This window comes from Micropterus salmoides, unplaced genomic scaffold, assembly GCF_014851395.1.
Source record: "Micropterus salmoides isolate LMB-PRFRI ecotype aquatic unplaced genomic scaffold, ASM1485139v1 Ms_hic_scaffold_11, whole genome shotgun sequence".
NCBI classification, from domain to species: domain Eukaryota; kingdom Metazoa; phylum Chordata; class Actinopteri; order Centrarchiformes; family Centrarchidae; genus Micropterus; species Micropterus salmoides.
Window position 1 is genome coordinate 18,585,503 of NW_024040152.1, and position 27,506 is coordinate 18,613,008.

At 41.8% G+C, this 27,506-nt stretch overlaps 1 protein-coding gene across 2 annotated transcripts; it reads left to right on the top strand.

Annotated features, from left to right (window-relative positions):
• Nucleotides 1–1,403: 1,403 nt before the first annotated feature.
• nkd2b (NKD inhibitor of WNT signaling pathway 2b) lies at nt 1,404–24,629 on the top strand. 2 transcript variants are annotated; one of them, XM_038711629.1, is made up of 10 exons: nt 1,404–1,691; nt 1,817–1,843; nt 1,969–2,060; nt 20,208–20,268; nt 20,753–20,880; nt 22,365–22,460; nt 22,585–22,726; nt 23,304–23,361; nt 23,487–23,611; nt 23,778–24,629. In XM_038711629.1, exons 1-10 carry the CDS (start codon nt 1,667–1,669, stop codon nt 24,398–24,400), a joined length of 1,377 nt encoding a protein of 458 aa, XP_038567557.1. In that variant the 5' UTR covers nt 1,404–1,666; the 3' UTR covers nt 24,401–24,629. The 2 variants fall into 2 exon arrangements, with proteins under 2 accessions (XP_038567557.1, XP_038567556.1); XM_038711628.1 differs by having other exon boundaries at nt 1,405–1,691; nt 23,484–23,611.
• Nucleotides 24,630–27,506: the final 2,877 nt, after the last annotated feature.

Below are 27,506 nucleotides of genomic sequence, written 5' to 3' on the forward strand. Positions count from 1 at the left end.
ATTTGCTAAATAATAATGCTGTTATTAATTGCACCATGTGTATTTATTTTAATTCTGGTTTGGTCATATAGGCCTATGTGCATATACATCTAATGAACTGTGATCTATTAGACTACTTTAGACCTTTACCTTTTGGTGATTGGACTACGCTATTTGATTGAGATAATCTTGTGATAGACATGTAGGCCTACAAACTAATTGGACTAATAATAATAAAATAATGGAATTCATTAACAAAATAATAAAAGTGTTCTCCTCATGAATATAAAATGCTGGTCCTACTTTAAAAACCATGAATGGAGCTGTAAGGAAAATTACTCCAATGGAGGAGCGCTTTTACCTTCAGCGATACACAAGCTGCCAAACCAGTGGTTCAAGTTAAACGCCCACAACCGGAAAGTGAATGAATGTGCTTTTCAAAACAATAGTATCCTACAATAGCAAAAACTAGAAATGAAAACAAAATTAGGCCTAGATGCAGCATGACACATACTTATTGAAATTGTGTACTCTATTACATTTGGTTAAAGTAAAATACATATCTAAAGGATATAAACAATTAGTTGGCCAACACAAAATGTAGGCTTATTGTACATCAACGTTGTAACACTTACCGGCATGCTGATTATAGTTTATCAAATGTGAGGATTTCCTTGGTTTTGGTGTGAACTGAATTGGTGTGAGTTTTCCAGACATCTTCCAGTAATGTGCAGCGGAATTAGGCACTTCTCAGATCTAGGACAACGAACTTAAGAGTTAAAAAAAAAACACTGTAGCACACTCATTGATTTGCAGCTTTTATTTTTATAGCCTACTACTAGGCCTATGCTTGTAATTTTAAAAGTGCAAATAGTTGCAATATTAAAGGCTAAACTTTGGCCTATGTGCAAAATTGTGTTTGGTATTTGTTGTTATTTTAGGCAATTCTTTAATCACTAAGTGAGTTTAAAAAACAATCCATTGACCCAGATTAATCGACATAAATTGACTGTCCCAGTCCTCAAGAAATTAAGAAAATAATGCAGAAATTAAACACTGCAGTTATGCAGTTCTGATTAGATATTGAAAATAAATATACTAACCCTCAGGAATCCTCAACATCAGTAAGGATACTTCTCAGACTGAAGTGGCCACCAGTGAATGGCTATGGGTTTGCCTGTAGCCTACATTTCCGATTTATATTTATCTGCTTATGTCAAGCTATTCCATTTGTTTTGTTGCATAAATATTTTACACATTTCTCCCCACATTTTCATAATGTTTTAGTACTTGATTAAGGTGCCGCACTTTTTTCAACGTTGATGTTTTATTTTGTAGAAGCACCAACCGGAAGTACCGCACCTGTTCTGTTTGTCTTGACACTGGCTCCGAGGTCTCTGCCGTTTTCAAAGCGCTTCCACATTCAGTTGGACTGAAGGGAAGTCTTTAGACAGACAGCGGGTGTGCCTTGTCTCCCTCAGATCATTTCCACAGATTTATCTGGCTTCTGCGCAGACAACTGATGCTTCAATGAACGCGAGATTTAATTACCCGCCTTTGGATGAAGTTGGAGTTTTCTTCTTGCAAAACAAACACAATGTGACCATGTTGAGTCAGTGACTGTTCTTCTTGTCCGATTTCGGAGTAGGCTATACATTTTATTGACCCACGGAAGCGGGACTTAAGAATGGGCAAACTTCAATCAAAACATGGTGAGACATTTTGTCGTTGAAAGCACCGAATGACAAAAGTATTTCGATTGTATTATTCATATAGAATTATACAAAAAAATCTAACGATTGTCTGTTTTGCATCCCTGTTTCTGATGGATCTGAAGCGTGTAAGCGCAGAGAAAACCCTGAAGGTGAGGGTCAACTTAGGTCATTTTGTATAAGATAATGGAGGTTTATAAATGATGACAATCTGATTAACCATATGCTGAGCTCGAGATTTATACCTGCTGATCGGTGTGATTTCCCCACATCACAGGAGACAGTTTTGCTGTGAACGCCTTCCTCCGGAAAGGGATGGAGGAATGTGAGAGGTACAGCGCGACGGACCACAAGCTGAAGAACATGCAGGTATCACGCAGTAATGTGTTTTTACGTAACAATAAGCCCAACAACAAAATGAGCTTATTTTGATCCCCTGGTGTGGATTAATATTAAATGAAGGATATTATGTCTTCCCTTAAATAAGAGTGTGGAAACAAGTTGCTCTGTGTGCAACGTTCATGTTTGTTTAACCGTTTTACATGAACAAAAATCATAATTTATTGCTGCAAGTTGTTTGCATTTGCTGATGGGATGAGTCTGCCAAGCACTTGTCTGGTTGAAGCTGCTAAACCCTCTCCACCTGAAAGATGAGCTGCAGAACGGCTTGACTGAAGGGGAAGCAACCCGTAGGCCTATTTACAAAGTAGGCTATGCGAAGACACGCTGATGTCTTTGCAAAGTTGTAGCTTGTTGTTTCTTTTTTGTGTCATGTCTGGCTCCGCAGCGGTTATTGCCCTGCCAGCGTCATAGGATGGGTTATGACAGCCATGAGCCCCGTGCGTGAAGCCTCTTGGCAAAAGCAGCGACTACGCACGCACAGAGAGAGAGAGAGAGACAGAGACAGAGAGAGAGAGAGGGGATGGAAAGGTAGTCGTTTCTCAGACTGATGGATATAAAGTTTGCTCTTGTGGCTGCTGGCACCATGACTCAGTGCTGTGTCTTTTTTCCTCAATGCCTCCCATTCTAGTGCGTGCTCCCAGTGGGCAGCCCTCTGAGGCATAACATTACATCACTTCAATTAGCGCTTCCTTCTGAGGGGTACAACAGTTCCAGGCTCCCAGGCAGAAACTGCGAGCAGTTCACACAGAGTTACTGACAATCCGTGAGGTGGGTGGTTGTTAATAGTGGGAGAGTTATAGATTATATCAGGGCTATAAACCGCCCACTCGTGGCAAATTAAAGGAGAACTTTACTCTGCTTCGTAGGAGTCTGAGTTCACACTCCTCTGAAGGGAAACCACCAAAGGCATTCGCTTGACACTTATTAGTAGGTGGGTCCCACCCTCTCTTATATCAAAGTCATGTCTCTGATTTATTTTGTGTCATTACTTGGTTACGTTCGCGCCTCCTTCAAAGACCAGAACTACCAGTGTTTAACTTCCTAGCCCCTTACTTTTCCTGCTTCCTTTGAGACTAACCTGTGATTGATTGAAAGGAGGGGGACAAACCAAAATGCAGTCACGTCTGTTAAGGCCTAAACTGGTCCTGACATGTATTGATGGTAAATATTTCAAGTAAATATTGTAAGTGCATTGTAAGTAAAGCTTTTTGTAAGGCAGAAAATAATGTGCTAACTACATTTTACTTGCATTTACTTTACATGTACCATTCTTTTTGCCTCATTCAGGCTATATATTCTACTACAGAGAGCTTTGGAAATTCCTTATACATATGAGAGATCACCAGTAAAACAAAAGAGAAAGTAAAGAAAGTAAAGTCTTTTCTTAAGCATTGCTTTTTGAATTGGGGAAACAAGTAAGTGTAATATGTTACTTTTAACTGAAGTTACATTTCTGCCACACTTTTATCAGTGACAGTGTGCTGGTTGTACCAAAACCCTAGGCATCATGCAAAGTAGAGCTGGAATGATTAATTGACTGAAAACTAGTGGACTTCTGCTTTGATAATTAATTGGTAGATCGTTTCATTCTCTAGTTTCAGCTTCACAACTGTGAGGATTTGATGCTTTTCTTTGTCTAATGTGACATATTTTAAGACTTCATTTAGGCTTTGGGAAATTGTAATATACAATTTCACAATTTTCTGAAAAACAATAATCTAGGAATGTGAAAATAGTTTGCAGATTAACCAATAATGAAAATATTGGTTTGCTGCAGCCCTGTCGCAAAGCATCACATGCCAAATAATCCAGTATCACAAGTTAAACTGATACTATGACGATTTGTTATATAAATTCTCCCTATTGTATCGCAGAGGCAATATGTGACTCCCTGCACGAATATAGTGACAGCTCTATTCATGCTGTTTGAAATTAGCCTATGCCTACATTAATGTAAATGATGGTAGATGACGTCCCTGGGGAAAACCTCCCATGCTGCATAGCTTCCCATATAACAGAATGTCTTTAGCACAGATAAAATGTATCTCTGATGTAAGACAGGAACACCATTTCCTCACTTGATCCCATGTACTATTCATTAATTCTTCACTAGGATCGTTTTACATTGTCACAATTCCAGATAATAACAGTAGATTACGGGTTCTTAGATGTCTGGGGTTTAAACCATGATTATGCAAGCTCAAGTCAAATAGAAAATTACTGTAATTATATCATTTTTAAAGGGAATTTGAAGTGTTCAATTTCTGCCACATTTTCTCCTCCTGAGTGCTTTAACATATGGCTCTCACCAGATAGGATTTTCACCACTTATTCCTGGTTGATGAGCAGCATGGACAGTTAAAATTACTTATGATTTGGTACAAGAGGTGATTGGCCAAATGCGCTGTTTAGCTCTGACCATCCCCCTCCTCAGTGTCAAATGGGGGAGTAGGATTCCTGAACTGTGTGGCTGCGACTTCAAAGCTCAGAGCTGGGAGTTATAAAAGGGCTCTGATAGCAGTGGAGCCTCCGAACCCTCACCCCTCTATCCCCCTGCCCGGTCCTGGGGGAAGGGCTGAGGGATGAGGGGCGGTGTAAACACAGCCTTGCCAAACATAAGTTTCAACTTGTGAATCTCCACAATAAAGTAGTTATTAGCCAACAAATTGTGAATGCTTTGCCACACTTTTGCAAGAATTAGGATGGATGCAAAGGGGATGTCAAGACCTGTATTTTGATATTGCTCCAAGCAATGATTTAGTATTGCAGCTGGCAGGCTGCCCTCAGTATGTAATCCTATAGGCTCCTTTAAGTGTGGTCTGAGTGGACAAAGAGAGCGTGATTCAGCAGGATGACTTGGCTCATCCTGGCTACAAACATCATTTTGACACTTTGTTGCAGGTGTGTGTTCAAGACAAAGCTCACCTGTCAAAGCACCTGGTGCAATGTCGAAATATTACAGGTGAGATCAAAGTGGCAGTCCAATGTTTAGTTGCCCACCCCACCCCCAAAAAATAAGCCTAGTCGGTAGTTACTGAATATATAAAATGCAGAAAAGTCCTAACCCTGTGTTTATCCCAACCTGTGTTCATTAGTTAAAGAGTTATGTGAAGGTTCACTGTGTTTCACCTCTGGAAACATCAACACATCAACAGTCCAGACCCTCACACACACAACCGCAGCTCTTCATTTTGGAGCTTCAAACAGACATGCTTGGATGCCCAAATAATGACAGGCTAATTCAGCCTTTCAGCACCATCTTTTGTCTCAAAACTTCCCACAGACTTGGCCTGTGAAGAGGGAGTGTGTCAACATTTTCAATCCCACAACAAAGGCCTTTATTATTCCTCTTTGAAAGGTTAATAATATCACACTTGAAGTAAAAAAGGCTCAGTTTAGGGATTCAATTGGATGCAATGATGTGCCAAAGCTCTGAGACGCAAATTTGTTTTGACTTACGGGGAGTTACATAGCACTCACTCCTCAATAATAAATTTAGTTCAAGAGCAGAGTTCCCAAGCAGCTCACTAAACTAATTGTAAGCTAATGTTTTTTTAACATTCATTTGGAATCTGTGAATAAGACTTTCCCCTTATATAAAAAATCCTCATTTGGCAAACCTGCTCCAAATGGATGTTATGTTTGGACAATTTTGCCGCTTGGCATTTGGGTATATCTTCTAGTCACCATGCTCATTTTGAGTTAGCAGTATTTGAATTGGATCGGAGGCTGGGATATCTGTGTAATCTTAATGCTGTGGCCCTAAATGACATTTTAGTTTTCAGTACACAGCCACAAGTTTAAAACTGAGATAATTTCTTTTTAGTTTTGAGCTGTGTGTACTGGATAAAGGTCGCGCAACTCCTGAAGAGTACTTGAAGACTTCTTTAAAGAAATATTCCTGCAGCAACATCTCATGACTTTTGAGCCTCTCTCTTTCGACCACAAATGACTTGTCATTGATGCGGCTCTATCAGGGAGCAATACATGGTGGAGAGGAGACAAAAAGGTGTGCTCATATATGTACTGCTTTTGAAGGGACTTAAAGGCATTTCGAGAGTTTGTTTTTTTCCACCTCTTTTTTCTTTTTTTTTTAAAAATTGGCTTCACAAGAAGGCGAGCTGTGAGCCTTCATCTCTGAATGAAAAGCATGTGGCTGGCATCCAGAACAGCGGGGTCTTTCAGCACGGCCCCGGCAGACATCTGTTCCTGGTTTGTACAGCAAAATCCTGGAGCAGGGAGAGGGGCTGTGGTGGAAATAGGGTGGGAGAGGGTGGCGGGGAAGAGGAAAAGGGGAGGAATAGGAGTGGGAGGTTTAAGGGCGGGTTTTTTTTTTTTCATGGGGGAGATGTTTGAGGGGTTTTAAAGGTAGTGGGGGAAGGGGCGTAATGGTGATCCTCATCCGCCTTGTCCACTGCATTGTTTGGGGAGGCACGAGCTGACCATTGATCTCATCTTACCTTCTTTATTAACTTGTGACAGCTGTTAAACATGCAAATCACAACCCTCTCATGCGGCATTTTTTCTGTGTTGGTTACCATTTGTCCAGAACAAACATTCACTTCTCTGTCTGTGTAAACATCATCACCTGGTTGGCTTAAACCCTCATCACAAGTGCGAGACGCTTTTATCCATTCTTTCGTGTTGGAGTGTTTTTTGAGTGTGGATCACCACATGGCTTCGCCTCTGAGTCAGAGGTCGAGTCTCACTCTGTCTGTATGTTTATGAGTGACTGACTCAGTGAGTGGCAAAGAGTGGTTTGTGTGGCCTGTGCCTAATGGAGAAAGACATTAGAACACTGCAGGCAGATTGAAAGTTTATTTTTCAGAGAATATTTATACTGTGTAAAGTCCTTTGAAGCATTTTGCTCACTTTCACCCTAATTCCCATGTGACCTGCACTAATGAAGGGAGGAATCAAAAAGCAATCACACATTAGTTCTCAATCCTTTGGGGCAAACCAGGTGGCAAAAATGAGCTGTGGGCCCATGTTGACCCTCCCACCCCTTAGCTTTCTGTGTCAGAACAAAATTTTTACACAGGGCCCACCTTAAGTTCCTTAATATTTCAGGGTCTGTTGTGCTTTAGTGGTGCATTTTCCTAAACAAATTGTAGTTACAATAATTACTACACACTAATTGTCACACAGAGAACCTGAGGCTTTTAGCCCCTCTCATCTAACTCTCTTGCCAAGAGTTCGATAGACAGATTGATACCACTCTCATGTCTGCACAGTAAATATGATGTTACAGATAGTAGCTTACCTTAGCATAAATACTGGATGAAGGTGCTTTCAAACAGCAAGCGGTTGCCACTGCCTTGGAACGTAGGCAGTAGGGTGCAATGCTGTCACATCGGCTTGTGAGTACCTCTGAAGATGAAGCTGATGTTGCTGGTGTTCTTTGCTGGTGACGAGGTGAATAATTCAGGGAACTCAGATACCTGTAAAATCAACTCATGTATTGTTTCCCTCGCTATGGTTTCTTGAGTTGCCATGGTCCCAGGGGAAGCTGCAGTGGCAAGTTGAAAAAGCTGAACCAATTCTAAGCTCTGATGGCAGTGCCAAAGAGCCTGAAAGCTACAGGTGCAGTCTGGGTAGCGCAATGGGGATGCCAACACAGTGGGCTCTGGCAAAAAACTCAGGGTCATCGGGCAAAAAAGTTGAACCTGGGTCAATGTTTGATGCAATGCAGTGTCATCTGGCAAGGCTCAGAGTTGGTCAATCACATATATGCAAGTTTACATTCCTGGTGGATTACTTTATGAAGTGAATGCTGTATTTTTGCTTTTTACGTCGCAATAATCGCAAAAGTTATATAATTGCCTCCAGAGTTGTAAAATCTACTGAATTTGGTCTGAACACCCATTAAAGCTTATTGATTAACATGTTAAATCTTGTTTGTTTAGGAAGTCACTGCGCCCTGCCATGAAATAGTCCCCCACTACACGTTATAGTTATATAGCCTATATATATATATACACGCTATAACGTGTGAATTAGTGAGCTTTAGAGGAGCTGGTATGCTGATTTTGTTAAACTTGGACAGAGCCAGGCAAGCTGTTTCCTACTGTTTGAAGTCTTTGTGCTAAGTTAAGCTAACCAACTCCTAGCTGTATCTTCATATTTACTGTACAGATATGAGAGTGGTATCAATTAATAATATAAATAGCTATCATAAAAATAGTTCTCTCAACATAGATATACAAAGTGCAAACTATTTCTTGTTTGCGGGCTCTTCTGGTTTTAAAGAGAAAACGTTGCGACAATCGTTGTCATACCATAACAGCATTCTATCCACATATTTGATGGCATAAATAATAATTAAAATTTTTCCTACAGCTCAAAAGAGAATAGTATATATTTAGATGATAGAAATGACAGTTGCTCAACTTCCTTCATTGCTGGAGCTCTTATCTGCAGACATATGGAATGAAGTTCTGTCGCCTTTGGAACTATCTCATTCCCATCATCGCTGCTTTGAAGTCACTTCTTGTTGCTGCTTTTCATGATATTTATGAGATATCTGTTAGTGTACTTCAGAGAGATCAGAGTAGCTTTGCAGGACAGGATTGCAGTAAGTCATCAAGCATGCAATTGTATATGAACATCTTGACTTCCTGAATGGAGCCCATCCCAGGTTTTTTAGTGATACTACATGAGCTAGACATGCATGGCCACTGATGACAGCAGGGAGACCTCACTTCCCTTTCATGGTTGAAGTGCTGGTGGCTGTTTGGGGGCAGCCCCGCCGAGGGTTAACACTGGTCTGTGTCTTTGCTCTCGCTCCCTGCCAGGGGAAAGAAAATACCTGAAGCTGGAGCCCAGTGCTTAGCGCTGACATTTTTGGCAAAGGCTGCTGGATCCAAGTCTGTGTTTGATCTTATGGCTCTCTCAGCCAAGTAAAACACCGGGAGACTCAAAGGTTATTACATTTTAGTGTGTAAGGTATGTTTCCACATAAACCCCTATTCCCCCTTAGAAAGCTTTAGCTCTTTTCCAAGTGGACTTCATTTCGCAAGCCTCAGAGCAGCCAGGGGAATATCATATTTTTCAGTTATGGTTGTTGGTGGTGTTATTATATGTTGTGCATTGTTAATTGATTATATTGTTTTAATGACATCTTCAGTGAGTGTAGTGCATGCAAGGAGCTAAGGGGGGACACAGGAAGCTTTAAACTCCATATAACTTCATCAGAAGATGACATTGCAGATCTATTTTGTTCAGTATGTTGTTTAAATATTTGCAGATCAAAAGGGAGGCTTTCGTTTTTTATTTAAAGATGACAAGGGATTTCTCTTTTGCACTCGAGTTGGTTATCCTATGAATACAGCCAGTGGAAACTTGAGATTGTCTCCACAGAGGTCAGATGCTGACCTGACATATATTCCACAATACAAGCAAAGGGAAAACTAAAAAGCAGGTGCAGCACCATACACTCATAGCCACGAATGACTTAGAACATAAATCTTTGTCGCGAATACCTCTACTTTTGTTGTTTGCATGAGAAAAGCCGAATACATAAGAACAGAACAGAATAAGGACAGAAATGCTATGACAAAAATAATTCCTAAAATGTATGTAAAATTTACACAGACCTTTGTGTTTATCAGCTACTCATCAACTCTCCTCATGTTGTGATGCCATGTGGATCTCCTTTTGGCCCTTACACTCACTTTCTGTGTTGTTCTTATTTAAAAAAGCCTTCAGAGTCACCCCTGAATGCTTCGAAACTTCATCCTTGCTCCACATTCCTGAACCTGACGCCCTGCTTGAGACCGGCGAGTGAAACACCACACACCACAAACCCTGGCTTCCTGTATGCTCAAAAAAAAAAAAAATAATACAAATCCCAGCGGAGGGCACTCAGAGTTGCTGGCATTGTTACTCATTGTTATGATGCTGTGCTGTTTAAAGCCTCTGCATTTCAAGTAATTCCTTACATAAAGATCAAGCATTCTGCTAGGGTGTTATGCTTAGAGTAAACACTCCAGATGTCCCTCATGAGATTTAGGAGTATTGCCATGATTTCAGGTGTTCATTCCATACAAGTTCATTTGATGTTCAAGAACCTTGAGGAAAATGTGGAATTTAAAACAGAACTGTGTTCATAGGTGAACAGACTTTACACAATATCTATCTTCCTGTCTTCCACTTTTATATACAGAATGTACAGAATGCCATAGCACAACATTTATCAAACACACCCAAACCCAGACCCCTGAGGAGTTAGACATCTTTCTCTCTCCGCTCTGAGCTGAGCCTCCCCCTCTTTGGGACCCCAAGCCTGCACATGTGTAGGTATCACTATTACTCAGCTCATAAAACGCCACAGTCCCATCTGAAAGTGGTTAGCTGTTGAAACACACTAGCAGCTTCAAAGCTTGGATCCAGGCTCCGCAGACAGCACAGGCCTGGCCCTCCTTCTGCACATCACATTCCTCTCCGATGGGGGATGGCTGCAAACTTGCTTTTGTTACACAAACCTGTTCCCGTCGTCAAAACCCTCAATGGGTTTCCATTAAGGAAGTGGTTTATTTTTGTCATGGGTGTTAATTTTTCAGGGGAATTTAATGTGGGATTGCAGAATGATTGTGTGTTCAGAAGTAATAAAAATTCAGCCGTTCTCACATTCTGTGTTGGTGTATTTATATACCCAAACACCTTTTGTGCTCTTTCTGTATGTGACATAAAGGGAAGGAGAGGATCAAACAGTGTTGAAAGAGGCCACTGTTCTCATTTCCTCTGAAGGTAGCCTTCTTTTCTCCCCCCACCCATTTCTTTCCTGAGCCCGTCCACTTCAAAAGCTGACCTGGCCCTGTGTGCCATGTAACATGTTTACCTAAAGGCTCATTTCAAATAAACAGAAGTTCTTCTCAAGATGCCTGCCTCCCCTCACTGAGAGCCTTACAGAGACACCATCTGCTCAAAGGAGGTGCTTCACAAAGAAAACACGCTCTTCTATATCAGGATTTTATGTTGTGATATTGCTGCTGAGTGATTTTTATAGTATACTCAGTCTAACGTGTACCACAATGTGTGAAAAAAGTATTAAACACCTGCTTTTGAAAGGTGGTTAAAACAGTAACAGTGAATTGTAGGCAGTAGCTTTGCCTTTAAGTAAATACACCAATGTGCGTAGTTATAGTAACTCTGCAAGGTCTTTCCTCATAACCAGCACCTACTTCTTCTTGTTGATAGGGGCTAACTGATCCTATCACTTCAAGAATGCCTTTGTATCAAAATATCTGAACTTTGACCCTTAGTGTCATGTGCTCAGCTTCGAGAACTGCTCTATCATGGTAGCACCTGATTATCTCATAGCTTTTAAGGTGTTATTGCACATCAGCCCCTTCTGCTTTGTGAGGCATACATCATCTTTTAAGAACTTTTATCAAACCTGAAGTGTCACACTTAGTGCTTTTAAGTGGACTGCCTCCAGACGTGCTGTGTAATAGAGAACAAAATTCCGTCAAACTTGTAGCTTTGTACCTCAGATAAGATAAGAATATACAGGGAGCTTAGCTAACTCCGCTCAGTACTCCTTCATATAGCCTCACTCACGGCCCTGGTTTCCAATAATTATGGCTGTGAAAGCAGCAGCTCTCTGTACGCGCTGCTGAGCTGCCCTCTGCACCATAGCCTTTTGATCTCTGCTTGTGCCATGGATGAATTACTTTGCAGAATTTCACACTGGGGAACAGTGTTTTAGACACACACAGCTAGTCTGTTAGGTCACTAAAGTGCACACATGGCAGCTTCAGTCCAAAAGGAAGAAGCACAGATGTTGCAGTCTCACCGGCTCAGAATCTCTACTTGGCATATTTCTGTGATGTGTTACAAATTAAAAAAAATATAATTCGTGGTTTGCACCATATGGCTTTAAAATTCTTGTCTTGTAGCCACATTTTCAAAAGTAATTAATCATCTGCATACCCTTACATGCTTTTTATTTTTTCAATCACTAATTTTCTTTGAGAATAATTCAACAGAAATATGAATGAGCTTTGCATGATTTTGGTGCATCAGTAATTGGCCCATGTGCTACTTTCTTTTTTCTACATCTCATCAGTTCATCTTCAGCTTTCAATTTTGTCCACTTTTTCATGGGAAAGTTGCGTCTCATATGCCAAAGCCTCACAGCCAGTGGCCCTTGAGCAATGGTCCATTTTACATACCCAGGCTTCCTTCACAATGTCTGAGGATCGTGAAGTCTCTGCTTCCTGCACCCAGCAGGAATGTATTTTTAGGAATCCTCAGGAAAACACTTGGTGTTGACCCTGGGATGACCCCCTGTCCAGTTCCAGGCCTGTGAGGAACTTCACAGCTTGGAATTAAGCCTGTTCTTGCAGTGTCAAGAATTCTCATGCTCTTCGAGTCTGGCATTCAAGTTGCACAATAACACAGAGAGAGACAAGAGATAAAAGAGGTGCAGCCACTTTGAATATGCTGCAGCTCTTTTTGTCAGATATGATATATTTAGTGTCAAAAACTGTGTAGCAGTCTGCAAAGCCAAGACATTTTATACCCAATGTTGGCAGGATGGCCTGAAGTCTTAAATATTTCATAGTAAGGAGGAACAGTACCAATTATGCAAACAAGTGGTGTCTCAAGGACCCAAGGTTTGGCAAGAGTCATTGAGACTGCTTAGCAGATGAGTTATTAGGGGCTCTGCCTTTGTGCGTGCTGCGTCTGTCTACCTTGGTCATTGCATCCTACTGCACTGAACTCTCTTTTTTGGCCGTCTCTGACTGGCGAGCCTGTTTCTCCCTGAGGGCTGAATTCAATAATAGTACAGTACGACAGCCGTCCGTTTCTGTTTTCCCAGTATGCCTCCCAGATAGACGTGTTGATAGTTCATGCTGCATTACTGGCTGATTGGTCACAGCCGCAAAAGCTCCTCTTATCGTGGTCAGTCATATAGATCTGTTCTTCTCTGCGTAAGTTACCCAGAGGGAACAGTAACTAGTGGACTGTAGAACTATGGTTTTGACCCTGAACCTGTTCTTACCCTGTTGGAAGACATGTTCAGGAAACCAGCTGGCAGCTCATCCACTAGCCCACAAGGCCTTATCAGCAGATATGCCTCAGATTTAAGTTAGCAGCCAAAAAGACCTCATGGATTAGATAGACAGCATCATTCAAGTGTGTAGTCCACTACATCCAACTAGGGTTACTTACCCCAGGCGCTACACATTTTACATGACAAGGTCCACTAACTGAAGTAATCTCAACTAACTCAAATGAAAAATAAAAATTGTAATTTGGGTAAAAATATATCCACATACAGTATTTGTGTTAAGGAGGAAAAGAAACACACAAGTAGGATTACCATTTGGTGTGGTTCGGATCTTTAGTTCATTTAATATTTAAGTTGCCCATCAACCTGAGCCAGCTGCCACCGTGCGTTGCAAGTGAGAGTGAGTTAGCAAGCAAGCAGGCGAAGTTCAAATAAGTAGATGTTGCAAGTAAACATCCAGTTTATAATCCATTCACAAGAATATATTTGGAACATGAGGGGTTACATCAGACGAAAAAAGGTTGGGAACCCTACATGTAAAGTGTGGGCAATGTTGCTGCTCTTCCACACTGGCGCGCAGCTGTCCTTCCCCAACATGGTTTGTTTACATTTCTCAGTCACCCACAGGAGCACTGTAACGGTTGTAGCTCCTCCAGCCTCCAACCACAGAGCCTCGCCCCTATGAACTGCCAGGTCTGGTTTTCAAAGCTGTGACTCAAATCCCTTTGCAGCTTAACAAAACGAGCAGTGAAAACAGTGGTGTTGGTGGTTATCTCACAGGTGAGAGCAATTATAACTGACATCTCAATACTAGACAGACAGCTACAACCTGACACTAACTATAGTACATAAAAAGCGCCCTTACAGGTGAGAGTGATTGTGTTGAAATGGTTTTCACCCAGCAGAAGCAGACAAAGCAGAGGGGTGCTGACAAAGCCATGTTGACTGTAACTGACAGGCAAGTTTAAAGAGTTGATTTATACTAAACCCCTGGCTACATGAGATCACTACAGCTGATCACTTTCAAATACAGCTCAGTTGGACGCTTGTGGAGAGTATCTACACGACTAAGAAAGTGGAGCTGCTTTGGACCACAATGGGATTGGCGTCGCAGTAACCTCACCTACAACCTGGCATTCTGCGATCCACTGTGTTGTTTAAAGTGCCTGTGGAATGTGGAACAAATCCCCTCAGCTTTATCGGCCTGGGCACGCTCCCCATTGGCCAGGCTTAAGAGCCAGAGGCCTGCGCGGGAGCTTACAGAATTTCACATGGAGGCCAGAAACAGAGGAACATCCTGTTTGAGTCTAACCGCCTGTCCCACACTAGCTTTGATATGCCGCTGCCCTGTGTACTCGCTTCTTTCTTGTTTGGCAGGGTGTGTGTTCATGTTTGAAAACTGTAATGTATGTCCTGGTTAGTTCCTGTGTACATTTTTTATTTTTTATTTTTACGTCTGGTGCAGCATAGAGTTACTTTTAAAGCTGAAATGATTAATACATTCATCAGTTAGATTGAAAGAAAACAATTTCCTACAATTTAGGTAATTGATATAATCATTAAAGTAATATTTGTAATTATAAAGTTAGTAATATTCGCCAAAGCGTGTGCTGGCGCCAGACTGAGGACTGAGGAGTTAGATCACTGTTAAGTGAATTTCTTTGGGTTTTGGACTGAAGATATTTAAAAGGCGCCCCGGTAGATAGAGGGAAGTCTTTACTGCAGATCCAACCTGTGGCCCTTTGCTTTGCATGTCATCCCCTCTCTCTACCTCTCCCCCCTTTCCTCTCTGTCTCTGCAGCTGTCCAATACAGGCAAAATGTCCGGAATTTAAAAAATAATCTGTAAAACAACTAGTGTGCCTCATCATGAGACGTTTAGACTTGAGACATGAACTTGACCGCTGTGAGACTTTACCCTCTAAAGACCTGAGTTGAAACCTTTACACAAAAATATTCAAGTCTTGAGTTTTTACCTGTCAAGTGAAATTACAGCATCACTTCTGACTGTTAAAGAACTGGCTTAACCGAACATTTGTTGAAACAGATCACTAAATGTTTGAGTGCGTACATGGCATTGGTCATCGAAAGGTCCATGCAGAGACTATTGCATTACACCACCAAGCCCTGTTGTGTCTGAATTAAATCAACATGCTCTGTGTATTGCAGTCACTATGTGTGTGTGGCACCACATTTTAAGCTTTCCTTCAGTTTGTCTGTGTTTTGGATATAGTGAAACATGACAGACACTTCTTCCTTTTCAGCAACTGATAAAATACATAAACAGTATTATGATCTATAGCGTCTATAATTTAATACATTTGCCTAACCCAGATTCATGAGTATGATTCCAGTCATTGGTATGAAGCACATGGTTTCCAAGTCTCTACAGTAGCTGCCTGTGTGACAGCTGAGAGGAGGGCACTGCATTACATCAGACCCCTATCAAAGCCCACTTTAATGAAGGCTAGCTGATTACAGCACCGGTGACAGATGCAGGGTGGTCAGCCAGTGATGCTAATCTTTGTTTATGCCATGCAGCAGGTCATAATCAAACTGAGAAAGATCAGTGATAGGGTGAGGAGGGGACTGGAGGGGCGTACAGAGTTTAGTTTAGTCTCTCCTGATTGAAGGGGAGCCGGTGACTTTCAGTGGTTTACATGCTGCTCTTACATAGACAGGCAAGCATGCTCATCTCTCCCCACAGCTGTTGTTATACTAGGACCGAAGAGGCTTCGCTCTTGTGATTCATGTCCTGCCAAGGGAGGGGTCTTGCCTCCTGTTTGACCTCAGAGAGAGTCCCGCTACCCTGAAAGAGCCATATCTGGGGCATCTTGGCTACATGGGGCAAGTCCAGACGGCCGGATGGCATTCTGCTCTCATCTCATTTCCATTCATAGAAAGACATGTCATGGCACACTGCAAAATATCCTAATTAGTGGACAAAGGCATGTTTTAGCCGTCCAGTAATGACAAGGTTTGAAATGGTATGGTTGTGGTTTTTGAGGCTGTACTTGAAAATGCTCCAAATCTTTATTGAGGTGTCCTTGGCGCAGTAATGATAACAGTGCACAGTTAGTGACTGATTCATAACACGCTTTTAGCTTGTGTTTATATTGTGACCGTGATAAACATTATTAGGCAGGCTAACTGAAATCCAGCAGTATATGCAGTACTGTTTGTTTAAATATTGCTTAATAGCTGTGTTGACTCTGAGCACCATATTACCCTAGCTGCCTTGGACTGAAAGCTCAGGCCTGATGAACCATAGGGAGGGGGAGCTTTCTGTTCAGCCGTCAGGAGACCAACATATTGTTCTTTTGCTGTCTTGCAAGAGAAGAGACAGAAGTTGTGCAACTGGCCTTCTCTCTTTAGCTCCCCATATTTTCAGCCCCAGCCCCTTCCCCCTCTCTCCACCCTCATCTCCCTTTCTTTCACTCTGCCTCTCTTCAGTATAACCGCTCACATCTGGTTTTGAGTCAAGGCCAAGTTGGTTTCTTCTGGAATGGAGAGCTTTTATTTCTCAATGGCCCCGCTCCCTCTCCAGTTTCATTCTGTGTTCAGTTTGTTTACGAACTGGTGTTCCTGATTTTATATTGATGGTACTCAATCCTCATTTTCATCATTGGGGAACCCCACAATCATCCCCAATTAATGGCCAGTCGGAGCGGGAATGGTGGTCGGTTGGTGGTCATCATGGCTTTCCTGTGGCGCCATCCTGAGTGTATTTATTTGTATTTCTTGAAACTGTGTATATCCTGGAGAACTCTCACTGTTAGCCGCTCAGTATTTGTAGTGTCACTTAAAAAAACAAATATTTTAAAAAAGAATTAAATGTACTGTTTTAGCACATATTGTACATTAAAAGTTGTCTTTAAACTAAACTTGATATAAAAAATAAGTTATCTAAAGTATTTCAGAAAACCACATTGCTTCTAAATTATATGAGAAGCATCCAGACAGGATCCTGTTTTTGTATTTTTTCCAGCATATGTTTGTACTTAGATGCGCATCCAGACATCTTATCAAGTTGCCATATTTCATACCCCGAGGCCAGAGGAACTGTGTAAACAATCTTCATGTTAGCCTCCCTGGTTTTTGAAGATGTGATTTTCAAAATCAGTTGTGCATCGTATGGTTTGAAGAATGGACTAAAAGATGTGCGTATACTTATATATTTAGGGGGATGTAAGAACAAAGATGTGCAGTGTTTTCCAGCGGGAGGATGGTAGGTAGGCAGGCAGAGAGAGAGAGAGAGAGAGAGAGAGAGAGAGAGAGAGACTGCTGGGGGATGTCTGATGTCACCTAGTAGGGAGCTATGAAAGCTTCCCCTGGTTACTCTATCCCACATAAAAGTCTGGCAGTAGGCTGAGGCTTTAGGGAAGCTTGGCAGAACTGCTGCATTAAACAGGAACAAACATCACACACCTCTCTGTCTGTCTCTTATGTCAAGGCGTCTGGGAGAGAGAATCTGTTTACATGGCACACTGTCAGTGAATATTTCCAATGCACTGTTTTTTTAAGACAATAGAGATCTAATATCTCATCATGTCTGTGTCATTCTTGTTGAAGCATCTGTACCACACATGCGGTTATCCATCTGACTTCCCCCATACCAAATATTACACACTTTGTAGATGTTTCTATCCTGGATTTCAGGTGTACGCCACTGGTAGAAAACAAGGAACACTTTGCTCTAAAATGCTAACACATTTTCATGGCCTACAGAGGAGTTTGTGATCTGATAGTGAAGGAATGAGGCTTGCTAGATGCCAGAAAGCAGTTAATTACACATGTGGTGGGCACATTTGAGCCCGACACTGTGGGCGATGTGGATGGAGATGCCATGTGCTTAAACATTAAACTGCAGACTGCGGTCAGACCTAGCCTGCTCTCTCTCATTAGCTCCCTCAATGGATGTAATGAGTATGGAGGTGGGGGGGGGGGGGGCATGTGTTCAACACAAGCCTTGCTGGTCCCCTCCTTGTGCCCTCAGCAAGACATCCCTAGATATCTGAATTTTAATTAGAGACAAGATTCACTTTTGACAGTTGGCTGATTGATTTGTTTCATTATTTTTAAGGCTGGATCGTGTCTTTCATTTAGAGGTGCTTATACCTTGCTCTGCACCCTCATGGGAGCGAGGATGAGAAAGAATCAATGGTTGTCTTTGATGTTCCTCTGAGCTGCAGAACAGTGTGTCTGTGTGAACTCCCTCTTCCTTACACTGCCCTTCATTAAGGGACTGCGGTACAAAGAGGGGAGATTAAAGCAGCCAGTGCAGAAAGGAAACAACAACTTGGCTACAAAAACCACAAAACATGGAAACTGTGTGTGTTTTTGTGTGGGGATGCGCACACAGTTGGCTGGTTTCTAGTGTGTGTATTTGTTGATTAAAGACTGCTGCTTGTTTGGGGCCCAGGGAGTGGTACCAGTTGTCTCCACCTTTCCCAGAAGCCTTCCAGAGTCTGTAAAAACCCACCTCCACTTCTCCCACTGAGCTCACGGAGACTGGAGTAAGCAATAGATAAAGAGGCCATATCTCCTCTTTAACAAACCACATATTCGTTTGCTCCCACTCTTATCTACTTCTCTATCTCTTCATCTTTGTTCCTCTTATCTTTTCCTTCCGTCCTCTTTCCTCTGTTTCTTTCATTCCTTTTTATTCCTCCCGCTTCCTTCCTGCCCCTTTCCTGTTTCCCTCTCTTCCTCGACTCCCATTCCTCTGCTGTTTTCCCTCAGTGTCTCCGGTGGCCAATTTACAGTGGGTGTCCGAGCCTTGACCCTGACACTCAACCAGCTCCCCCCTTCAGCAGTGAAGGTCAGGGCCAGATTACAGGCTGGAGGTATCATCCTCTGAAGTGAGGAATAATCACGGGCTCTGAGATTGTTAAATAGAACCACAGGCCCTGGCACTGTCATTACTCTAAAAGAGAGAGGGGAAGGGAAAGGGGGGCTCGTTCACCTAAACGCCTGCAGATGTTCAGACTCTCGCTTGAGCCTCGGCTCTGTTGAAGGTACATGGAGTTCTTTTGTTTTCTAGCATCTATCTGTTTTTTATTTGTCTCGTTTCAGTGGGCCCCCTTGATTCAATCTGGTGAGGTTTTATTTCAAAGTGTGCATGGAGCAGCTTAGAGGACTGAGAATGACGTAAATAAGAAGAAAAATTTGTTGTTTAAATAATTGTGGTTAAGGGTCTGTTCTGCACTTAATTTTCATTGTTTCCACAATCCAGTTGTAATTAAAGAATGGCTGTGTATGTGTGTGTGTGGGGTGTGTGTGTGTGGGGTGTGTGGGGTGGGGTGTGTGGAGTGTGTGGGGTGTGTGGGGTGGGGGGTTGCGGGGGGCCTCAGTGTGCCTCTGCATTAGCACATGTGTGGAATAGTTATGAATACATTGTGGTTCTGGTTAATTCAGGATATAGATTATTCACATGTGACAGCAGAGCTTTTTTCCCTTCCGCCCCTTTGTCCTGCTTTTGTTTTATGGCAATGGAATTGTGTATATAATCAGACCCATCCTATCTGCATGGAAATTTCCATCTGGCAATTATTCTCCATTCAAAATAAATACACACATGTTGCTGAGAGCTCACTGTGAGGTTTGTTTTACTTCAAACCAAGCTCCTCCAACTTTTCAATGAGAAATGCTACAAATCTTTCTCCTAAACTCTGGGCTTCTTCCATCAAACTCTCCGCACTGGGTTTCATGTCAAGCAGGATGAGGATAAACAGGTTGGCTGAGAGAGCGAGAGAGAGCTCGGATGATGAAGTGCATTATGAGTTTTTTGATGAATGTGAGGGGTCCGTTTGAAGGGCTTGGAGGAATCTTGAAAGCTTGGCTGTGGCTGCGCTTGCTGTGTCCCAGACAGTGAAACACAATAAGCGTGCAGATGTTCAAAGTGTTTGGCCGCGCTGGAGCCTCCAGCCGTCTCCCTCTCATCTGAGTAGGAAATGCTTTAGCTGGAACTGTTTGTTTTCTCTGTGTCTGTGGTCTGAACTGTAGATTCACTTACATCTCTGACCCCCCCCCCCCTTCTCTCTCTCTCTCTTTCTCCCTTTCTCTCTCTCTCTCTCTTAATTTCTTTCCTTGTCCCAGGAGTTTCCAAGGGGTGAGCTAAAGGAAGGACAATTCACGGATCAACACTATCCCCTAGAGGGTAGGTTAAGAATTACGTCTTCTCACTCTAATAAGATTTATGCTTAAACAATTTGCAGAATACTAATATGATGAAATCTAATGTTGTATGATAGATGAGCATGTATTTGCAGGTACTATTTATGATTCCATAAATAATTCAACCTAAAAGCTGTTAAATATAGATCTACATGATATTGCTCTATGCATTTATTATATCTATCTTTCCATGTTCAATGTGAATAGTGATTGATGAAAACAAATTGGTGGTTTTTCCTCTGTTGGATGTATCTGTTTGGTCGAACAAAATAAACACCTGTAAAACTATAAAGGACGATGCCTGAGCATTACATGCATGTTTATAAATATCTCTTTTGTAATCCCTGTAGTTTGATCAGATATTCTTTGGAAGTGTAGCTACTGAACTACACAAAATGTTACCTAATTTCTGTGTGAGAAATCAGTGTTGTTGTGTCTAACTTAAATGTGACCTCTTGTGATGACAGTGGTTCTTCCTCCAGAGAAGGCAGAGGGCTGTGAAAGCTACCTGCAGTACTTGCACTCAGAGGACGGAGAGCGGGAGATACTTAGAGATGTGAACAAAGCTCCCGGGAAAAAACGCATCAGTTTGGATGTAAGCAGTTATATGAGCTGGCAAAAATGTGCATTGTGGTTTAGTTTGCAATTACAGAACAACTCACATGTTCAGCGCATGAATATACAACAAAGGGTGTAATAGGTACTAATCTTATAGCAAAAAGGTCCATGGTTCAATTTCCTACCTAAACCTGTTCTGCGGGAAGAAGCATGTTCAGCCAATGTTAACACTTTTCCCATGTGTTCAGGTAGATTGGGTCTACGATTGCCAATAATTATTAATGGGAGTTTGAGTAGTTGTCTCTCTGCGTTAGCCCCGTGGTGGGCTGAGGCCCTGGTCATGTTTTTTCAACAGGCTCTGGCAACATGTAACCAGAGAAAATGAATTAAATCAGTAAACCCAACAGTGAACTAATGTTACTTCATGTGACAGGATTTGGGGTCAGAAAAAGGCTACTAAGCCATCTGTCAAGAGCCAAGAGAAGTGAGCGTTGAAATTGTTTTGTGTTTCAGTGAGTGAAAATTATTTAAACATAGGTAAAAAAATAAATGCATGGCTGGTAACCTCTATCCTGACCGCCGCTGTATACCTTCACCCTGTGCACAGAACTTCTGTCTGTATGTTGATACTGCTCCAGACCATATCCTGATTGAATTTAGGGACCAATAAATAGAATAAATAGATTATAATGTTTAAACTTGCATGCTTTAAAGAACCGCTTAGAGCTGCCCTTTGGTGATCACTGCTGGTTATGTGAGCTGAGGAGGTATTATACTACCATAAAGGCCCACTTCTCTCCCTGGAGTCTCCTCCTTTGTAAATGCACACTGCCTTTCACACAGTGTCAGCTCTCCACCATGCCTGCAGCAGGGCCTATATTCCACATGTTTATTTTTCCAATTATGGCCATGTTACTAGATACATCTAAATCAGAGTTACTGCCAAAAAGTTGTAACTGAGAATAGTGGTTGCGCTCATTTTTCTTGGAAGAAGGTAGAAAGACAAGGTCAAAGTGGTGCTCCCCCACACAAGGAAAAGGCAGCTGAATGGAGTCCTCTAAGATGTGATATGTTTAAATGTTGAAAACCAGATGTTTGCCTCTGCTCTGTTGCTCTCAACATGTATAGAATCATACAAAAAAGAAAGATTTTTAAGCGTCCTACACTTTCATTTGCAGGGGAAGGTCTTTAAATGTACATGCTAATTCATACATGGTTTGATTTGATTGTGATCAGAGGGAATAGCAAATCACTCTTGTTAACACTAAAGTTCCATGTAGAATGAAGGAAAACAACAGTAATTTGTTTTCCAAACATGTTTCTGAGTCACACACAAGACAGCAGCTGTGGTGATGAATTCAGACGTACTTGACTGACCCCTGTTGTCATAAACGCTGTTGTGTTTCTACTTTGACACACTGTAGAAGTTCTATTGCCTTGCTCATTGAGAAAAATATGTCAGTTGAAACATACCCTTTTTGTGTGTATTAAGTATGATTAAGCACATGTTTGCTTCTGCAGGACTTGGAGTGTGACGTTTCAATGGAGGACGACAACCGTCAGGAGTGGATCTTCACTCTTTATGACTTTGACAACAGTGGGAAAGTTACAAAAGAGGTGTGTGTGTGTGTGTGTTAGTTTTCAGGCATTTCCCTGTAGTGTTCTTTTCTATCTGTGTTCAGTATGTATTCTGAATAGTGATAGACTGTATCTGACTAAACTGTTTTATCTGTCACTTTAGGACATGTCCAGTCTGATGCACACCATCTATGATGTGGTGGATGCCTCTGTGAACCATTCCTGCCATAATAAGAGCAAGACTCTGCGAGTCAAACTGACCGTCACTCCAGAGCCCCGGTGCCACAGAAGGGAAACAGGAACAGGTAAAACTGCATCATACCTCAGACATTATTTATTGTCCAACTATGCTCTGAGCCAACACACCATTCCCTGTACATATGTAGATTTGGGGAATAGTTTTGGTTCTGACACTCAGATTCGCTCATTGGTCAATTGTCAGTTTAGTTCAATCAGTGTTGTAGTTTAAAGTAATAAATTCAGTTTAAACTCAGCAGCATCTTTTGTGTTAAGCAAACAGTCACTACGGTGATGTTTTTGCAGTGCACTAATCAATCTCGTCAGCCTTTTCCTGAAAATGTTGCTTTGTTCACAGTACCTGGTTCAAAGTTTATGAATATTTCTGGACCCACTAGAATAGTTAGTTGTTATTCTATGAAATAGAGACAAATAATTTAAACTGTAAATTTCATATCTGCTTCCACTCAAAAGGACATTTCCTCTGAAGGCTTACCTGGTATGGGTTGTGTAAAACAGCAAAAGCAGCAAGCCATAATGGTGCAGTAGATGTATAAAAGAAACACAAATCCATCTAGTGCTGTCAGCACTGGATGTTACTGAAGACTTTTCCCTGGTCTCAATTCTTGTACTTTCCGTCTTCAGATCGTTGTCACCAGGAAGAGGGGCGTTCAGCTGACAAGCGACTGTCCTCCCACATCAGGTTGGTACATTTCAAGTAGACTTTGCTTTGGGGCTGGCCCCTGTGTGTATTGTAATAATTCTTTCAGATTAAATTGTGTAAATAATTGACAGTGTTCTCATTTGTCCGCTAATAATTTTTAGCAGCAGAGGGCAGACCAATGAGGTGCCAGCCGCTGAGGGTCAGCATTACTGTGTGGATGAGAACACAGAGAGGAGGAATCACTACCTGGACCTGGCTGGTATAGAGAACTACACCTCCAGATTTGAAGGTAAGTGTCTTGTTATAGACTCAAATGTGCATTATTATATTACAATGGCAGGTTCAAAGTTGACTGTGTGGATGCAGCGGAGGAAACAGCAGCTCAAAGTAGAGTGTTATAAATCACATTTGTATAAACCACTGACCCTGTGTCTTTGGCCTGGCCTGTCCTTCAGGAACCACCCCTGACTACCCTCCCCAGGAGGCTCATGGTCGGAGCTCCCAGAGCCAGAGTCGCTCACGCTCACAGGAACCAGAAATCCAAGTTGTTCACCAGCGGCGCTCACAGGTCATCAGCGATAGCTACAACCCTACAGAGTCTCGAAGCAAAGGCACACAGTTCCTCAAATCCCCCAAAGGAACCTACAAGGGAGGCGGAGGGAATAACGGGGGCAGTGGAGGTGGCAAATCCACTAAATGTCACGGCAACCACCTGCCTCTGCAAACCGTGCTGCACAGTGGCAGCGCAGCAGGACATGGGGCTCAGGATGTGTACCACTTGCCACACCAAGCCCAATCCTCCGGCCACCACCAGCACCCTTTGCAATACAGTCACAGCAAACGCCTTAGGGCAAAAGCCCGAGAGGCCATGTCCCCATCCAAAACCCCGCTGTCCCCACAATCCCACCCCCAGCAGCAACCCTCTGTTCCCTCTGTACTGCCAAGCCTGGAGAGAGAGCAGGCGTCTGGTCCACCTGGGAGCCCGGGGTTTGTGGTTCCTGTGGTCCAGCGTCACGAGCACCACCATCACCACGAACACCACCACCATCACCACTACCACCATTACCATCAGACATGACCGTGTTTAGTGTGTAGTGACTGAAAATGTACAGGACCAACCACAACCAACCACACCAGTCTGAAGGACTTAACATCATCCCACGGGAGTGTTTCACACTCTCTCCAGGATCTTTTTATTCTCCTCTCACAAGCTATACAGATATATCCTGAGCTTAGATGTATTAAGGAGTCGTGTGATGTGATGGCAGATGATATAGGACTGGGATGTTTTTCTGAAGTTATTGTGTAACAACAAAATATGTGTAGTGCAGTTTTTAAGGTTTTTGTTGATTTTGGCTGGGGCTGCTGCGATTGTTACCCACGTCCAGTAAGGATACAGACGGCAGAAAGGAACTGATCAGAGGACTTTTGATGTAACATCCTCTCCCTCCTAAAGCTATAGGTTGATGTCCCTGGAAGCTATATGTCAGAGTAGGTGTGTTCTGTGTGAGACCTTTCCAAAACATGGATCTCAGGTGTAAAGGTGCTGCTGCTCTCGAGCTTTTCACAGAGGTTTCTTCCTCTGGGAGGCCTGACTCCTGACTGAGGGGTTTCCTGTTGGGGGTGGGGGGGTTATGAAATCACCACTGCCAGTTTTAATGCAAAAATATCTCGCTATATGTATAAAAATCTATATATGTAAACACATTTGACTGTATAATTATAATACTGTATATGCATATTTCATCATGGATATAATTATGCATATATGTATTTTGTCTTTTATATATTTTAATAAATGTTATATAATTAATTTATATGATTGCAGCAACAGTTTGTTTATTTCTGCTCATAGCAAACTTGTGGTGTGTCTGCTGCCACTGTTAGGATAGGAATATAACAACAATGGCACAACACCACTTGGTGGGACATTATTTGTTGAGACTTTAACATTAAATGATTTACGATCATTAAAACCTAATTGTGGTTTGAGAGTTGATGAAAAATATCCTTATTGTAGATTTATTTGGTTTTCTGGTCATTTTAAATGAAAGGGAATAAAGTTTGCTGATGCTTTTCAGATTATTGGATAAATTAGAAGAGCCACCATGCAAGTGATTTAAGGCTAGAGGCAGACAGACATCTCATTTTGGTCAGCATCAGCAAACGACAGTCTCTAAATTACTATCAGCTACATAAGTATACCGTGGGAACAGCAACTGTCTGACAGTAATGCTTTTACAGATAGCAGATGATTTCATTATCTGGTCACCAAGGTGATATAACAGAAATGTCTTATTTTTGAAAGCAGAAGTGTCTCTTTTGCACTTCCCTCTCATTCTTAGAAAAGAGAAGCATTGCGTTGTTCTTATCTTCTTCAAGGCCTTTAAGTGAGAACCACCAGTTAGTATAAGATAGCTTTAATGCATGACTGTGCTTAATTTCCCTACAGTGTTCATAATGTAGACTAATAACTTTCCCCTGGTGGTTCTGTATTCCATGAAGAGTGGCTGAGGGATAGTCTTATCCCCCATGGTAGCATCTGGACCCTTGCGTATCAATTACTTTGTGGTGATTGCACAACATTAATTTAGCAATATGCACCATGTAAGGACAATACAAACTGAAATTTAAAAACGGCATGTTTTAAATGTAATAATGGAAGACTGGACGCTTAATAATTTAGTTGATAACTGTGCATATTACCAAATAAAGTTATTTTCTTTTCCAATATCAGAACCCTAAAACTGAAGCAGCTAAATGGAATTCAACCATCTTAAAACATTTTTTGTCCTGAAAAAGGCAAACAGACCCAAATGAACCTGGGGCATTGAAGCTGGTGACCACTCTACCTCTGATTTTTTGAGTCAGCCATTAGGTGGCAACAAACAGCCATCAATGGTACATGTAAAACACTGTAGAAAGACATCAGTGAGGTTTGTGCTGCTGTTGCAGAACAGCTGATTTAATGGACCTGCATTTAAGAGAACACAGTCCTTGCCATTGTCCTTGATAATACTTGATACTAATGTCGAAGAAGCTGCTTCATAGATACGACATGGAGTGAGATGGGAAAAAGGGGAGATAAATGAAATTCAATAAGGCAATATGCCAGTCTTAGATCTGTTGAAATCGTGTATAAACAGGGCCTCACTGTAGAGGAGCTGACATGCCAACCTACCCTGTAAAAAACAAAGGTAAAGACACAGTGTCTCATCTAAACAAAAGAGAATCAACTGTCTCTCTAAAACTGACTGACTAGTTTTTGATGTAACACCTGACAACAGCTACATCTGGTTATTAACTGACAAAATAATCACCTCGAGTTCCATGATGTAGCTGTTCTGGAGCTTTCAATCATACCTCACAATCTTTATTAGTTGATAGATTTTGTCATGGAATTGTAGATGTTCACATTTTAATCTTTTCTGGGGCCTTTAAAGACTTATCTCCCATATTGGCTTAAAAGCCAGGTCCAGTGTTCCTATTTGACCTTGGAAACAGTAGTCCAAAAAAAACCCAACTCAGCACACCTGACCCTGCTGCAATTGGGCTTTTGATCATATGACATGATCTTGGTCAGCAGATGAAAGGCCCCAAACAGCTAATAAATTCACCTTGTGCTAATGAGATTTATTTGTCATGACTGTGTTTAAGGTCAAGAGTTAGTCAGTTACAGTTTAAAGCAGTAAGGTTTGTAAACAATGCAAACCACAAAATTGATTTTAAATAATTTACTGAAACAAATTAGGTGCTTAAATGTATGGATTCAACATTAATTGGGCTTTTAATGACATAGATTCGGTTTCCTTGCTCTGTGAAAAGGAAAGTCAAGAGCCATTAAGTATATGAAAGGTAAAAATCCTCCTATCTATTTCAGGTATTACCATCTCCTCCATCAGGAGGTCAAGTTCAGCTGTCACCTTGCTAAATTCAGTCCGTACCTGTCATAAGTAAAACATATAGAAGAGAACACTACTGCAGCAAATTGTAATTCTCAGCAATGTTAAACTTACTTAATGTATTAGCCAATAAATAAAAACTTTGGAACAATAGTTTCTTTGTGCTGCTTCACATCAACGCGCTTTTGTTAATTGCCAGCCCAGCTCAGGGAAAGCAGCATTCCCTGCTCCGGTCGTCAGGGATTTAGGGAAGGACCGAATCCGAGCCCCGACTGAGACAAA